At 48.4% G+C, this 16858-nt stretch overlaps 1 protein-coding gene across 1 annotated transcript in view; it reads left to right on the plus strand.

The window, feature by feature from the left end:
* The window catches only part of LOC144767621 (uncharacterized), a 111827-nt gene extending 97201 nt beyond the window's left edge, over positions 1-14626 (plus strand). Inside the window, exons 6-7 of the mRNA XM_078651027.1 lie at positions 8010-8107; positions 13492-14626. Coding sequence (XP_078507153.1) covers positions 8010-8082 — 73 coding nt within the window. The 3' untranslated portion in view covers positions 8083-8107; positions 13492-14626. The remainder of the gene's footprint in view (positions 1-8009; positions 8108-13491) is intronic.
* Positions 14627-16858: the final 2232 nt, after the last annotated feature.

The raw sequence follows: 16858 nt of genomic DNA on the forward strand, positions 1-16858 counted from the left end.
TGGTCAGACCAGTCTTGGCTTGTGATGTGGTTGGAAAAAGTACATAGGTCCCTGCGGTTGCCCCGGCTCACTAGGGTCCAAAATTTGTTTGTGTCTTTTGCGAGGCTGGCATTCTTTAAATCCTGCCAGTGTGATTCATTCTACTTGATCTTTGCTTGGTGCAGGGCGGCACTAGAGTCCTTACTTGCTATCCTAACCAGGGGGCAGTTCCTACTTCTGATTGATACGGCTAGGGCTTGTCTTTTAAGCCTGCAATATTTTGTTTTTTTGAGGCGTGCCAGATTTGCTACGCTTACTAGGTGCTTGAAAGTAAGAGCTCAGCTGTTCCATTGTATGTAGATGTATGGTAGAGACTGCTGCTCGGCCGCCTGTATTTGCAACTGTGGCCTGAAGCTCTAGTGTGTTCTTGGACAGGACTTCCCGGATGCCCTCTATTTTAGAATCTTGCAAGCAAACCTTATGCCACTTCAAGTACCTTTTGCAGTTGAATGGAGCGTCTCAGTGATAGAGGTTGAAACCCGGATGGTCTGGAGCAGCATGGTACATCCCACGGGGTCTTTATGGTCATACAGAGGGGTTTGTAGTCACTGTTGATGGTGTTGCCCACAAACATGTCAATAATTTTACCCCAAAGTCTTACATCAATTAAGATGTAATCAATGCATGAAGGGCAGCTAACTCTATAGTAGATATTTGCCCCCTGGGTGTCCGAAGGAGTTCTACCGTTGCCTGCCCTTAGGCCTAACTCCATGGTAAACACATTGAGTTGGATTGCTAGGAGGGGCAATCTTTTAACAGGGGATATGTTGAGTGGGGGGACAGCCCATTTTCTATTGTCTCCCTCAAGCCCCAGCATGTCCTCTGAGCTCAGAGGCTCAAAGGTACAGTTAAAATCTCTTGCAACCACAGTTCTTGCATGAGGCGAGCAGCTAGATAGAGCGTGTTCTAGTATTGTGACAGTGGGCAATGCATTTCCCCCCTTTTTCCCTCTGATGTAGACATTAAACAAGTCTAAAATGTCCCCTACCCTGGGTCCCTTGATGGTGAGCCTCACAATATCGGGGTTCAGTATTGGCTGCATGATGATTTGGCAGCAACAACAACATAACGATAAGGTAGGACCCGGGGGAATATTTATAGACCAAGCTCTGTGTATAACCCCAATACTAACATAACAACAACAAAATACCAGAGGGTCTCAAGAGGAAACAATGAAAATAGTATGTGTGAAACAACTTTCAACAGACAAAACTACAATGAACCTAAGACAAAAAGGTTTCGATGACAGCCTAGTGGGTGGTCAAAGATACCCATCAGTCACCACTCGGAACCGCCCTTCATCATTTGGGTTTCTTCCATCGCCATCTACCCAGGCAGGTTACCAAAAAGTGTGTTAAAAAAACCAGGAAGACCTGGTTCCATCTATAGGCAGTATATATTTCCAAACTGTCCTCATGAAAACTCTTTTAACTTTGGTGAAGTGAGTATCACCTGAATAAAGTTTGTTCTGTACTCCCTCATCCAAATTTTAACACACTTTTTGTTTTTTTTGTATTATTATTTATTCACCTTTATCACTGCACTGCATCAGTTGCCCTACACTTTTCCACTCATTTAATTTAAGGAGTGGTACACCATACTACCGGTTCTCTCAACTGAAGAAATCAATTTACATCTTGATTTTTTCCTTTTTGAGAATAACCTGCCTGAGTAGATGGCGATGGAAGAAACCCAAATGATGAAGGGCGGTTCCGAGTGGTGACTGATGGGTATCTTTGGCCATCCACTAGGCTGTCATAGAAACCTTTTTGTCTTAGGTTCATTGTAGTTTTGTCTGTTGAAAGTTGTTTCACACATACTATTTTCATTGTTTCCTCTTGAGACCCTCTGGTATTTTGTTGTTGTTATGATGATTTGGCAGCCCAGGGTAATATTCACACAAATAATCAGTCCCCCTGAAGGGCGCCCTCTCCCCATAGTGGTGGCTGGTGAGCAGAAATAAAACATAGCCTTGGGAGAGTAGCAGTTTGTTTTTTAGCCCTGCCACGTTCCATGATGTAATCTTCAGCTGATGGGGGTTTGGGGATAGGGCCAAGTTAAGATTGTTGCACAATGTTTGTTTCCTGAACAGCACTAGGGGTAAAGACGTTACAATGGAATCTGGGGGAAAGCAAGGTCCTGCCGCCTGGGTCCTCTGAGTGGTGTCAAAGGGATTGCTTGGGCCCTTAATCCCCGGGTTATCTATCGATGGTTCATATTTGGTGGAGGGGTAATATGTCATGAGGGCTACACTTGGTGTTTAGGGGAGTGGTGCTTTGTTCCTTGTGCAGTTGGAATTCATATTGTAGTCAGTCAATGGCTTCCAAGGATGCCCCACCCATTGGGGTAGCAGGTGTCCCACCCCCAGTGATTATTTGGAACCATCTGAACTGTATAGGTGAGGTGCCAGGGGGCACGTTCGGTACTCTAGTGCAGAAAGATTCTCTGCCAAATCGGCAGTGGACATGGTGAGTTCAATGCAATCATGGGGTTGTGCGGCGGACAAACATATTTGGGCCCTAATGATGTCCTCGCATGTCACTGAGCGACAGCCCCTGACGTGGAGAATCAAGTGTATGGCTCTTATCACTTTTGGGGACATTCTTTGGGCCTTGCCCAGGGATATTAACCATAAACATTTTTGGGCAATGCAGCAGAGGGGGAGTGCGTGGATAATAGCTCTGCTGGTGAGAATTCACGGGAGGGCGCATTGTCGATAATAAGCTAGACGGTCCAGCATGGTCTGTGGCGGCCCAGGGGGCATCTGGATTGTGATGATCTTTAAGTGTATTGGCCTTTGAGTTATGTAGATTGTCAGTCTTCGAAGCTTGGGGGATGTAATTTGGAGGAGGTATCAAGGGTAGAGGGGCACCACAGCCTGATATGCCCATTTCGTTGGGAGACAACCTGGTCACCAAATGGAGTAGTTGGCCATGAGAGGGTAAATGGCTCGCATACTGTTGTTCAAGTGCGGCCCTGGGGAGTAGAGATTTAACCAGGGCTGTAAGTTCTTTAATCATATATCACATGGTTACTATCTCAGACCTGAGGGTATGAATAAGCTGGGGAGTGTCTTGTGGTGCAAATATTTGTTCTACATTACGCTCCATTTGCGGTGTGCAAGATGGCTGGGCATTTAGTTTGTGGCATTGTCGGGCGTGACTGCCAGTGGTGCAAATCTGTTTGTACAATGGATGGAGGGACCAAGTAGACACTCATCATTACAGGTGGAGGATTCGGGGGGGATAAAAGTCCCTCGCTTGTCCTGCTGCCTGTACCTCTAGTGTGGTATTGCTGTGGTCAAAAATCCCCTTTCAAGAATGCCTGTGTAACTTTTTGAAATGGAAGTTGGGCGGGGGGCTAGTGGGGTTGGAAGGGAACTCGCCATCATTGTGGGACCCTGTTGGTTCCGCAGCTATGATACCCTTGCATTCACTGATGAGGGTGTCTGTTCTATCAAGCACACAATTGCTAGCTGCGTGTTTGTGGGATTTCCTTGCCTTTTTCCAGTTGCCTGCCCTGCTGTTGCTACTAATTCCTACCCCGTTCCCTCCATGACTTTCCTTTTGTACATAATTTAACCTAGTTGAGATTATTACAACTGTTTGCAGATGGTTGCCCACAAAAATGGTGTTTGCCCAATTGATTATGGAGTCTGTGTTTGCTAGTTGCAATGGTGGGTTAGTAGGTCCTACAATTGGGACAAACAGTTCAAGTGGATTAGTTCTTGTACAACGTCTTTCACTCTACACAGAATCTCCTCAAGCGTGACACAAGTTAGCACACTACCTTATCGGGTTGCTGGGAGGCTATGACGAACAGTAATACAGTCCAGTGGTGAGATAAAAAGGGGTGGCCCTGCCCTGCCTCGTCCTGGCAATTATGGGCAATGACAGGCCCATCCTTGGCCCGGGCTTCACCCGGGCGCGGCCCACACACGTCCCACGCTGCAGTGGATGTTGACACTTTTTAAAGCACGGAAACCACAGGCTCCTCCCTCCTGGGAGCAACAAACCCTTGGGCTTTGAGTCCCCCAGCAGATGATAGTGGTGGCAACAAGTTAGCAGGGGGTCCCATGCAGTGGCGTCACTAGGGTTGGTGTCACCCGGTGCTGGTAACTCATGGTGTCACCCCCTCACAACTTACCGGATGGACCATCTCACCCTCTGTCTGCACCATCTCCCCTCCGCCTGCACCATCTCACCCCCTGCCTGCACCATCTCTCCCTCTGTCCGCATCATCTCCGCTCCGCCTGCACCATCTCTCCCCTCTGCCTGCACCATCTCCCTTCTGCCTGCACCATCTCCCCCTCTGCCTGCACCATCTCTCCCGCTGCCTCCACCATCTCTGCCTCCGCCTGTGCCATCTCTCCCTCTGCCTGCCCCATCTCTCCCTCTGCCTGCACCATTCCTCCCTGCCTGCACCATCTCTCCCTCTGTCCGCATCATCTCCCCTCTGCCTGCACCATCTCTCCCCTCTGCCTGCACCATCTCCCTTCTGCCTGGACCATCTCCCCCTCTGCCTGCACCATCTCTCCCTCTGCCTGAACCATCTCACCCTCTGCCTACACTATCCCTCCCTCTGCCTGCACCATCTACCCCCTCTGCCTGCACCATCTCCCCCTCTGCCTGCACCATCTCTCCCTCTGCCTGCACCATCTCTCCTCCGCCTGCACCATCTCTACCTCTGCCTGCACCATCTCACCCTCTGCCTACACCATCCCTCCCTCTGCCTGCACCATCTACCCCCTCTGCCTGCACCATTTCCCCTCTGCCTGCACCATCTCACCCTCTGCCTGCACCATCTCCCCTCCGCCTGCACCATCTCCCTCTCTGCCTGCACCATCCCTCCCCCTCCGCCTGCAACTCCCTCCCCCGCCTGCAGCTCTTTTAACACTTTCCTCGTCGCCTTCTCCACCCCCTCCCCCCCATGGTTCCCCCTCCCAGTTCTCGGCTCTTAACAAAGTGACTGAAATAAACTAATTAAATGTGCTTTGCATCTATTCAGTGGCAGTAAATAAAACAATATGAAACTGCTGCCTTGTTCCAACAGGCAGAACGGACAAGATTTCCCTTACAAGTTGCCAGTCTTGACTCATTGGCAGTGGAGTGAATGTTAAAAACAAACATCACTTTGCCTGACGCGCAAAATATATTTGCACCCTCAACTTTCATATATTAAAAACTTTTTCGTCAACATGGGCCATGGCAGTTATTTTGGGGACTTTTTCTTGTATATAAGATAATAAATCGGACTTACAGAATGCGTCCTACACTAATCCTTAGTTAGCCAACACACCGACATGAAAGTGAGCGTTGGTTCTGCGCTCCGCTTTGCTTATGAGGTCAGGCTTCAGTGGGTTGTGGCACTTATGAAGCATTTATTTAGCAGAGAGAGTGCACTTTTTTGCCGAATAAAATCCATGCACTGTTGCGCTGTATTACATTTTTCCAAACTAATATTTCTTACTCATTCTGTGCACCTTCCCTTGCACGCAGATAACAAATGGTGCATCATTCTGCCATTTTATATGCTCATGTATGCATTTCTAAGATGTCAAAAAGGTGTTGCATTTTTAATAAGAGAGATGTGTTCATGAGTATGAATGCATGATGATTCGTGCCTGTGACACTGAGAGGATACGTTTAAATAGACACAGAAGACACACTCACCTTCGAGCAGGGCTGTGTTACACAGCGTAAGCAGATGGTGTCACCCCATGTGAGGGTGTCACCTGGTGCGATTCGCACCCCTCCCCCTTAGTGACGCCACTGGTCCCATGCTTCTGGGGATGTTGGCACTTTTTAAAGCGCTGCGGCAGGCTGCTCCCTCCTGGGAGCAACGTACCCTGGGGCTTGGAGTCCCCCAGCAGAAAATATTGGTGGCAACAATTGAGCAGCGCGACCCACGCTGCAGTGGATGTTGACGCTTTATAAAGCACTGTGGTGGCAGGCTCCTCCCTCATGGGAGCAATGTACCTTGGGCCTTGGAGTCGCCCAGCAGACGATAGTGGTGGTAATGAGTGAGCAACGCAATATATATCACGTGCTGAGATTACGGTAACCCTGAATTTAATTGCAGGAGAGAAAGCATGCGGAGACAATGGGTTTCCAATAGAATTTTATAAAACATTTGTAAAGAAGCTGACTTCCTTCTTGACAAACCTTTTTAATTATATAAAAACTGGAGGCACTGTTCCCTCAGTCTTCAGGAAAGCCATTATTGTTAGCTTGGTGAAAAAGGGTAAGAATCCTAAGGACATTAACTCCTACAGACCAATCAGCCTTTTCAATGCTGACTATAAAATTGTAATGAAAATGTTGGCTCAGCGTTTCACTCCCTTAGCCCAGGAAGTGATCCACTGAGACCAGTCTGGGTCTATTGCCGGGAGGTCGATGTCATCTAAAACAGTGTTTTTGGTACAGGATTTCGACTTCTTTAGTATTAACAATACTCCGGCATGCATTACGATGGTGGACGCTGAAAAGACGTTCGACCTGGTCAATTGGGAAGCCCTTTTCTATGGTCTCGGTAGGTTCGGTGTTCCCCTTCAGGTCACAAAAATGCTCAGGAATGTCTATCAGGGGACCCAAGCCCAGCTGGGGATTAATGCAAATCAAGTATGGTTAGTAAATAGATACCGGAGGACTAGTCAAAGGTGCCTGCTCCCCCCTTCATTATTCACTTTTTTCATTGAAGCCTTGGCTAATAAAATCCATGATAATATAGCAATCAAAGCCACGATCTCGGGTATGTCAAAATTAAAGTTGTTCGCAGATGACATTATTTTATATCTCTGTCCTGAGAGCCAGAATCTGGACCGGGTCTTAATTGAATTTAGTCAATTCGAATTGATCGGGGGCTATAAAATTAACTTTATAAATATGAGATTTTAACCTTGAATACTGACATAGATTTTCTTCTGGCAAATCTTAAACATCAGGCTCTCAGGTCGGATCCAATATGGTATCTGGGGATTCATGTCTCAAATCAATATGTGCAGTTATATAAATTGAACTACGAGGCCACGCAGGGCAAACTAAAGAAATTGTTGGGTTATTGGTCGTGTTTGCCGCTAACCTTGAAAGATCGGGTAGCCCTTATCAGGATGCCCATACTCCCTCTACTTATTTTCTTGTTCATAAATATACCTATAAATATCAATATTAGTTACTTCAAAGAGCTTGAATCTTTGTTTAGAGAGTCCGTTTGGAGAAAAAAAGCTCCCAGGGTTAAACTGATGGTACTACAACTTGATTTCAATCAGGGTGGGTTAGCATTACTGCAGATCTGTACATACTACGAATCAGCTATTTTAGATTTAACAGGTTGTCTATTGTCTTCAAATGGTTTATTAGATAATTTTTTCCTGGATAAAATGGTACAAGAATCTGGCTCACAGATCACAACATTTCTAAAAACTTCTAAACTCCCCAAGAGGACCAGATATAAAACTCTTCTGGAATATTCCTTTAAACTACAGTTCTTTTTTAGGAAAGCTGGTTCTTCTGGGTTTCACTATTTGAAATTAGGCGAATGTAAAAGCTTGGGTCTCCAAATTCATTCTAGTCATCCCAGAATTTGAAAGGAATGTGGTCTAGAAGAACTGGAGCACTTTTTAATTCAGAATAGAGTAATTACCTGGTAAGAGGTTCAGGATAGATGCGGCGACCAGAGTAAGCCTTTTTTTTAAATATTTACAAATAGTATATATGTTTAAATAGATACAATCATTCGTCTAGTGGTGCCCCGACTAAATTGGCCAAAAATCTATTTGGAGCAAAAGGTGGGCAACTGGTACAGTTATTTGTGTACCCAAAACAAGTCTCCACTGGTCGAGAAATTCTTAGAGAGAGTAACCCGGGAAACTCAATGTACTTTTTCTAACCAGGAGTGACAGGCCATATCTTTGCTAGGGAGTAAGGCTTTAAGAGCTACCACTTTTAAAAGAATGGCCTTTTGTCTTGCAGGTCAGGCTGCCCCCCACACTGCACAGCTCCGCCTGTGTGTGCCTGCCTTGAGCCAGCTGCTGCCGCCTCGTGAGTTCGCCGCTCCCCCCCCTCCGCTGGTAAAATTGTACTGTGATTTTTTTCAATGTTTTGTCGTTTTTCTCTTAACTGTACTGTGCCTTTTTGATTTTCATCACTGTTTACTGTTTACTGATCTCTGTTGCCCTGCATTGTTTTGCCTGCACATGGGCAAGACAACACGGGAAGATGCCGAACATTGCTCTAAATACGAGATCACAGCGATGCATTTATATTACACGGGACCTTGTGGTCCTCAGAAGGAACCGGAATCTAATGTTTGGAAGCCGCAAACAAAGTATTGAAATAAAGATCCCCAATGGTAGTAAACTAAGACCTCGGTGGGCATGAAATCTGATCACTAAACTTGATCTACATACAGACCATAAAACAATATCTGACCTGATTTAAATAGAGAGAAAGAAGACAATTAGATTAAAAGACCACAGCGAGGAATAAATAAGTCTTGAGAAGCCTAAGCCCTGACGAAGCCTCAGGTTAACCAACCACGGCGAAGGGATTGGAATGTGACGAAATTAAAAGACAAGAACTGCATAAAGCCCCAGTGTTTATTTTGAGAAAATGCTGCTGTGTATGATTTTATACAATTTAGACGTTATTTGTATTTGAGGGCTCCAAAAATTTAGTTTTTTGTGGATTCTCAATCCTTTTGAGTCTAGGAAAGGAGGATGTCCTCTTCCAAATTTTGAATGCAACAAAATAATTTGATTTAGAGAAAGATAATAGTGTTTATGACTATATGAGCGCCGCTTTATCCCATACACCCACGAGTCTTTGTACGAATGCCCTGCATTGTTGACTGTATAGTGCCCCTGCCCCGCCCCCTTTTGCCTTCTGTATCTCTCTATCCCGTCCATTCCCGCCGCTGCCTCCCTGCGGCCCCGCCCCCTCTCGCTCTCCCATTCGCCACCCTGCTCCCACCTCCCAGCTGCTCCTCCCTCCCACATCCCCTTCTATGGCGGCCACTGCACGGTAGAGGGAGCGAGCCTTGACCCTGCTTGCAGGTCAGGCCGCCTTCCACACCACACTGCTCCGCCTGTGTGTGCCTGCCTTGAGCCAGCTGCTGCCTTCTCATGAGTTTGCCGCTACCCCCCTCCTCTGGTAAAGTTGTACTGTGACTTTTTTCCTTGTTTTGTCATTTTGTGCCTTTTGATTTTCATCACTGTTTACTGATCTCTGTTGCCCTGCATTGTTGACTGTATAGCTCCCCTGTCCCTGCCCCCTTTTGCCTTCTGTATCTCACCTTCCCGTCCCTTCCCGCCGCTACCTCCCAGCGGCCCCGCCCCCCCGCTCTCCCATTCGCCACCCCACTTCCACCTCCCAGTTGCTCCTCCCTCCCACATCCCCTTATATGGCGGCCGCTGAGCGGCCGCGCCGCTGGCACACCAAAGTCACCCCTAAGGCAAGCCAGTGTGAGCCCGTCCGTTCCTGGACTGCGCCCATTGCCATAACCCCTGGAACCTGAAGACACCACGACACCCGACTACACTACGATGCCAGCACCCTCCACACACTCAACCCCGGATGAAAACACACCTGCTACAGGGCCACCCCGAAGCGCACCCAAGGGGCCTTCACCTGTCAGAACTGCAGCTTCACCAGTATCCAACCCGCGAAACCACCAACCAACAAACCCAACCACCTGAGGTGCATCCTCCTCAACACTCACTCCGCCCGCAAACGCGCCGTCAAAATCTGGGACTCTTTGACTCAACTGCCCCAGACGTTGCCTTCCTGACGGAGACCTGGCTGACCCCCACCTCAGCACCTGATATCGCCATAGCCATCCCAGAAGGCTACAAGATTGCCCGCAGAGACCACACCAACGAAATAGGAGGTGGCATTGCCATCGTCCACAAGAACACCCTCAGCGTCTCAACCAGCACCGACGACACCCTCAGCACCGCCGACCACCTGTACTTCCAGATTCACACCAACCACAACACCACCCTCAGAGGAACCCTCATCTACAGACTCCCTGGACCCAGACCACAGTTCAGCGACTCCATCACCGACCTCATCAGCATCCACGCCCTCGCCTCCACAGATTACATCCTCCTCGGGGACATGAACTTCCACCTCGAGAACAACAACGACGTCAACTCCACCACCCTGATTGACAACCTTGCCAACCTCGGACTCAGACAGCTTGTGACAACACCCCCCATGCCGCCGGTCACACGCTAGACCCCATCTTCTCTGCTAGCCCCCCACGTCTCCTTCAACCACACCACTGAACCCCACTGGACCGACCACAGCTGCGTCCACTTTACCTTCAGGAAGCCCACCGCACATCGCCACACCCAACAGATGCCTCGTCGCTGCTGGGGAAAAGTCACCAAAGAGCAGCTAGCTACCGCCCTCGTCCAGAGCCCACCAGCCGACCCCACCGAACCCGACACCACTGCCCTCAACCTCCGACAGTGGATGAACGACTGCACTAACACCCTCACCCCGCTAATGGAAAAAAACAGGCTCTGAAAACGATCAGCAGACAGCCAAACGGCTCACAAGAACGCCACCCGCAGACACCATCAACTCATGAGAACCGCCAAGAGGACCGCATTCAAGGACCGCCTGGATAACAACGCACATAACAGCAAAGAGCTCTTCAACATCATGAAGGAACTCGCCAACCCCAACTCCAACACCAACAACATCCCCCCTTCGCAAGACCTGTGCCACTCACTGGCCACCAACTTCCACCGCAAGATCGCAGGCATCCACGACAGCTTCAACATCACGACCGCCCCGCCAATCTCCGAGACCCCCACCGCCGCAATCACCTGCTGCCTGATCGCATGGTCCAACGTCAACGACGACGACACCATCAAAATCATGAACTCCGTCCACTCTGGATCCCCTTCTGACCCATGCCCACACCACGTCTTCAACAAAGCCAGCAAAATCATTGAACTCCACCTCCAGAAAGGCATCAACACCTCCTTCGAGACAGCAAGGTTCCCAGAGAGCAGGAAGCATGCCAATATCAACGCCTTACTCAAGAAACCCAAGGCGGACCCCAAGGACCTCAAGAACTTCCGCCCCATCTCCCTGCTCCCGTTCCCGGAAAAGGTCACCGAGAAAATCATCAACAAGCAACTGACCCGCTAGCTCGAGGACAACAACATCCTGGACCCATCCCAGTCCGGTTTCCTCAGCAACCACTGCACCGAAACCGCCCTCATCGCCGCCACCGACGACATCATGACCCTGATCGACAACGGAGAAACAGCAGCCCTCATACTCCTCGACCTGTCAGCCGCCTTCGACACGGTCTGCCACTAGACACAACTAACAGACCTACACGACGTCGGGATCTAAGAGAATTCCCTGAACTGGACCACATCCTTCCTCTCCAGCAGAACACTGAGCGTCCTCTTCTCCCCCTTCAGCTCCACCACCACCGAGATCATCTGTGGCGTACCCCAGGGCTCCTCCCTCAGCCCAACACTGTTGAACATATACATGGCAACCCTTGCCTACGTTGCCCATCAGCACAATCTCAACATCATCTCCTACGCCGACGATACCCAGCTGATCATCTCCCTCACCAAAGACCCTCAAACCGCCAAAACCAACCTCCATGATGAATGAAGCCCGTCGCCGAATGGATGAGGAACAGCCGACTGAAGCTGATCTCGGACAAGACGGAGGTCCTCATCCTCGGCTCCACCCCTTCAGCCTGGGACGACTCCTGGTGGCCCACATCGCTGGGAACACCCCCAACACCAACTGACCATGCACGCAACCTGGGGGTCATCCTCGACTCCACCCTCTCCATGACTAAACAGGTCAATGCCGTCTCCTCATCCTGCTTCAACACCCTAAGTATGCTCTGCAGAATCTTCAAGTGGATCCCCACCGAAACAAGAAGAACAGTAATCCAGGCTCTCTTCTCCAGTAGGCTGGACTACGGAAATGCCCTCTACGCAGGAACGTCAAACAAGCTCCTGAGACGGCTGCAATGCATCCAGAACGCCTCGGCACGACTGATCATCGACATCCCCCGCCGCAGCCACATCACACCCCACCTGAGAGACCTACACTGGCTCCCCATTAACAAGAGGATAACCTTCAAGCTCCTCATCCACGCACACAAGGCCCTCCACAACGCCGGCCCAGCGTACCTCAACAAATGATTCAGCTTCTACGCCCCTACCCGCAAGCTCCGCTCCGCCGCCCTTGCCCTCGCCACAGTGCCGCGCATCCGAAGAAAACCCGCCAATGGCAGATCCTTCTCCCACCTTGCCGCCAAGACCTGGAACACCCTCCCCACCAACCTCCGGCAGACCCAAGACCTCCTGGCCTTCAGACGACTTCTCAAGACCTGGCTCTTCCATCAGTAGCAGCACACCTCCCCCCCTCCGCCCCCATCCCCTCCCCAGTGCGTTGAGACCCTCACGGGTATGTAGCGCGCTTAACAAGTGTCCTGAATGATTAATTGATTGAATAGTCCCAGTGAATGGCATACTATACTCCCAAAGCCCTCAACAAGAAATATCCCGAAGTGGAGAATAGATGATTTCATTGCCAGGCAGAAGGGGAAGGGGCTTGGTTAGATATATTCTTCACTTGTCCAAGGCTAGGGACATTCTGGAGAAAGATTTTTTCAACAATAAGCCGGGCAATCCAGAAGCCGATAGATCCAGTGACGAAGGTCGCCCTTTTTAGTATAACGAGATCTGGGATAAATTTGACAAAATAGGAGGAGACTTTCTAACTATTTCTTCCCTTGTTGCATGCTCCTTAATTCCTCAAAATTGGAGGTCGACAGAAGCACCTTCATATGCGAGATAGCTAAATAAGATGAAGCGAACCACAATGTTTGAAGAAACATCTGCAAGGCTGGTGGGGGCTATAAAAAAGTTCACTGCGACTTGGAAATACTTAGTCAATCTAGAAATTATGATGGTATGGAAGCCCCGGCGACTGTAGCACTTTAAAACTTCAGCACGTTAGAAAGCTAGAATTCTGTATCCGCAAAAAGTAGGGATATTAATTTAAGTGCATTTGGGAAACTGGCTTTTTGTCAGATTATGGCTGCAAGTCTCTTCTTTTGCACGTATTCTCTACTTTTCTGCACTGGTTTAATTGTATGATCGGTAGATGCTGATCAAATGTTGTTTTTAAATTTCTTTGCTGAAAAACGGGGATTCTGTCATATGTTGATTGCTATTTGCTTCTTTGCATTTACTGACATTTTCATAGTATGGTTTATCTAGGATTTGTATGTTTTGATCAAATGCGGTTTTTAAATTCCCTAAACATTTTTCTATTGCATTATTCCTAATGCTCTGCTCAATAAATTTTTAAAAAATAAATAAAAAAAAGAGTAGTATGCTAGAAAGAGGGGAGGCAGTGGTTTGATTCACAATATCATTGTTTCTCTTTTCTACTGCAGGGTGTGAGAGCGGGCAGGGAACCAAGACCTGGATTGTGGGATATTTCCTTGTGCACTGGGCAGCAAATTACTCGGATCAACAAGTGTATGGACGTAACCTGGGCTTGAGAAGCAGCCACTTTGAGGTTATTTTGTGGGTTAAAAGGGGCATGCATTGGGGTGCGCTGCTACCATGGCTGACAAAGTGGGTTCCACAGAGGGGTTGCCTGGACATGCTCTTAATCCATCTCGGGGGAAAAAACAACTTAGTGCGGCTGTCTGGACTGACATTGCTACATCATACGCAGAGGTATCTGGAGGTGATCAAAAGGAATTTCTTGGGAACATGTGTCATTTGGACTGGGTTTGTGATGCCATAAAATATGCTCCAATTGATAAGGCTCAAAGGAAGTTGACCAGGGCCATTAAGGTTTTCTGTCAGGCATGTGATATCATAGTGATTGCTCATGTGGGTATTAAAGAGGAGGAACCATGTCTTTTCAGGGTTGACGGAGTGCACCTTCCAATATTGGGGAATGAGTATTACATGATGGAATTGCATGATGCAGTGAGGGCAATGTGGGATGAGTTAATTTGGTGCCACAGGTCTAATTGCTGAGAGGTGAGAGGTGCACGTATTTTTTTCAGGTGCGGCAGGTATCTGTCCTCTGGGGGTTTTCCAGTTGGTGGTACTTTGGAGGGGTGGTGAGTTACATACGGGCAGATCCATCCATCGGGTGGAAGGGTGCAAGGGCGACTGATGGCAGTATGTGGGATTCAATGAGCAACGGAAGGAACATCAAGGGAGGATGTTTGGAGGGCAAGTGAAGGAGAGATTGGGTGTGTGGAATGAGGTCAGCTAGTGTAAGGGGGAGTAGTTAAGCAAATGAAATGGTCAGGTGGTGAGTTGAGAATGGAGCGGGGAGAATGAAACTGTACAGGTTAGGTGTTAGAGTAGGAATAACTGTTAAGTTTAATAAAGTTCATTAATATGTTTACAAACTTTTCCTAATTAATAACCTTTTTTACGCTTCTACAACAGCTTGGAGATTGGTTATTGCACAATGGACTAATTAACAAATCATCACCGTTAAATGGCCACAGAAAGAATAAAAGAACTCATTCAAACCAATGATCAAGGTCCAATGAGGATCAAAACAGGGTTTAATTGCTTTCTGTTTACTCTAAAGTTAAATATTGGCACCTGTGACGAGAGTGCAGCTCTATTTTTTGTCACTGCAGTGACGGAGTCTGGGTAATAAGAGTGACCTGTGTGCAAAGGCATGCTATCACAAATCAAATTTGAAAAGTACCCATTGGAGCGAGAGATGGAAACTGAAGAACTACCGGGGCCAGGATGCATTGCTCTGAACAACAACTGAATGGATAATTAACAAATCATCACAATGTAATGGTCACAGAAAGAAAAGAAGGACTCATTCATCCTTGTGATTAAGGTGCAATGACGACCGAAATGCGTAGGATTTAATTGCGTCCAGTGCAATATACAATTACATATTGGCACCTGCAAGAAGAGTGCAGCTCTATTTCCTGTCACTACAGTGACGGAGTCTTGGGAATGTTCAGCAGCGTGGTCCTGGTGCAAGAAGATCAAACCACCATGATTAAGTGATCTACTATGCCCGCATAGGGCAAACTGTGGGGCTGGCGGGGGAGCATAGGGACTCCCTCCACAGCTCTCAACAAATAGGAAGTGGGAGCCCTGGGTGGGCTCCAGGGTACCCATCACTTACTCGCTTAGCCCCAACAATGGGTTCCCCTAGGGACAATATTAGACCAGGGAGGGGGGATACATGCCCCCCTCTCTCTTTAAAAAATGACTCAGCCTTGGGATATGGGGTCCTTTGGCCAGAATCGGCAAGGGAGCACAGCCCCTCTCCCGAAATAATGAAATATTTGGCCCTGTGGGATGGGATACCCAGGGCCAATATTCGTCTGGGAACCGGGTTTGTGTGCAACACTCCCCCTTATAAATATGCCTAGTCCCCAAGTGATGGGGTCCGCGGGGCCAGCAATCAGCCTGAGCGGGGGGCGGCTCCCTCCCTTCTCATTTACAATAAGATAAGACTGGGCCCCAGGAAATGGGGTCCCTGTGGCCAAAATAAAACATAGAGAGGGGGCCATGTGCCCCCCTTCTAAATATGGCTAGGCCCCGAGGGATGAGATTGCATGACTCAGAAATTGGTCCGGGGAGGTGGGTTACCTGCCCTCTCCTGGGATAGCTGGCTTTAGGGGGTTGGCCACAAAACCTGGCTGCAAGGGGTTGGCTGCATGCAGGGGGTTGACCGCAGGGCCTTGCCATGTTGTTGACTGCATGCAGGGAGTAGGCCGCAGGGCCTCGTGTTCTCACCATGCACTGCTAATCACCCCAATTATTCCCTCACTGATAGCATATTCTATGCAACAGTCAACAATATCACTGCAACCTTTGCAGTAACATTATTGATGAGAAAACTGTGCTTGGTAGGGGTGCGAGCTATAGTTGCCTTAAGGCACAAGTTATGGTTTTTGGGCTAGCTATAACTCTACCTGCAGAACTTCTATGGCTTTGTGTGTATAAATTCTGAACCTAACTATAACATTGCTGTAACCTTTGGTTCTTTTCCCAATATATATCGGTGATTGCCAGTAGGTAGTCATAGTTAGGACCATGTTTCCATAAGAAAAGTGTTTATGGATATGCCCATATCTTTTGCGGCGTTTGATGAATCTTCATGAAATGTTCTCAAAAAAGTGCCCTGGTGAATCTTGTTCTGCATGGATGATCCGTATAGTGGGGGCAAAGAAAAAAGGGTGAAAAAAGTGCCTTTCTCATGGTAATTTCCATAGGACCTTTTTGTCAAGCCTGCAGCCTGAAGCACTGGATACAACTAACCCAAATGTGTCAAAAATATGTCCCCCCCTTCCCTATTACAAAACAAATTCATTTAAAGCTCAGGCCACGGGATGGTGACACAGAGGCTGAATTCAGCCTGGAGCCCACATTAGAATAATGCCGGGCCCCAAGGGATGGGGTCTCCAAGCTTGAAATTGGCCAGGGGAGGGGGGGCTGCTACCTAATAAAAATAAATGTAAAAAAAGCCAGCCCATGGAAGTCTTCAAAGGCCCTGCCCCCTTTCAAAACCACTCTGAAAAGGCATCTTCTGCCGTATAACTGGTTGGGGGTTGAAGTCCCTTTGGCTGCTGAGGGTCCTTGGGGGCCAGCAACCCCTCCTGTTGCCTCCAGTAAGTCCCACACAGCAAGATTGATAAGAGGTCACATCTGCGGCCAGGCCCTCTTTCTTTACCACTCTGCAAACCTGCCTCCTGGTGCACTACTGGTTGGGGAATGAAGTCCTCTTTCATGCTGAGGGGCCTTGGGGGCCAA

The sequence above is a fragment of the Lissotriton helveticus genome, chromosome 7 (assembly GCF_964261635.1).
Source record: "Lissotriton helveticus chromosome 7, aLisHel1.1, whole genome shotgun sequence".
Lineage (NCBI taxonomy): Eukaryota > Metazoa > Chordata > Amphibia > Caudata > Salamandridae > Lissotriton > Lissotriton helveticus.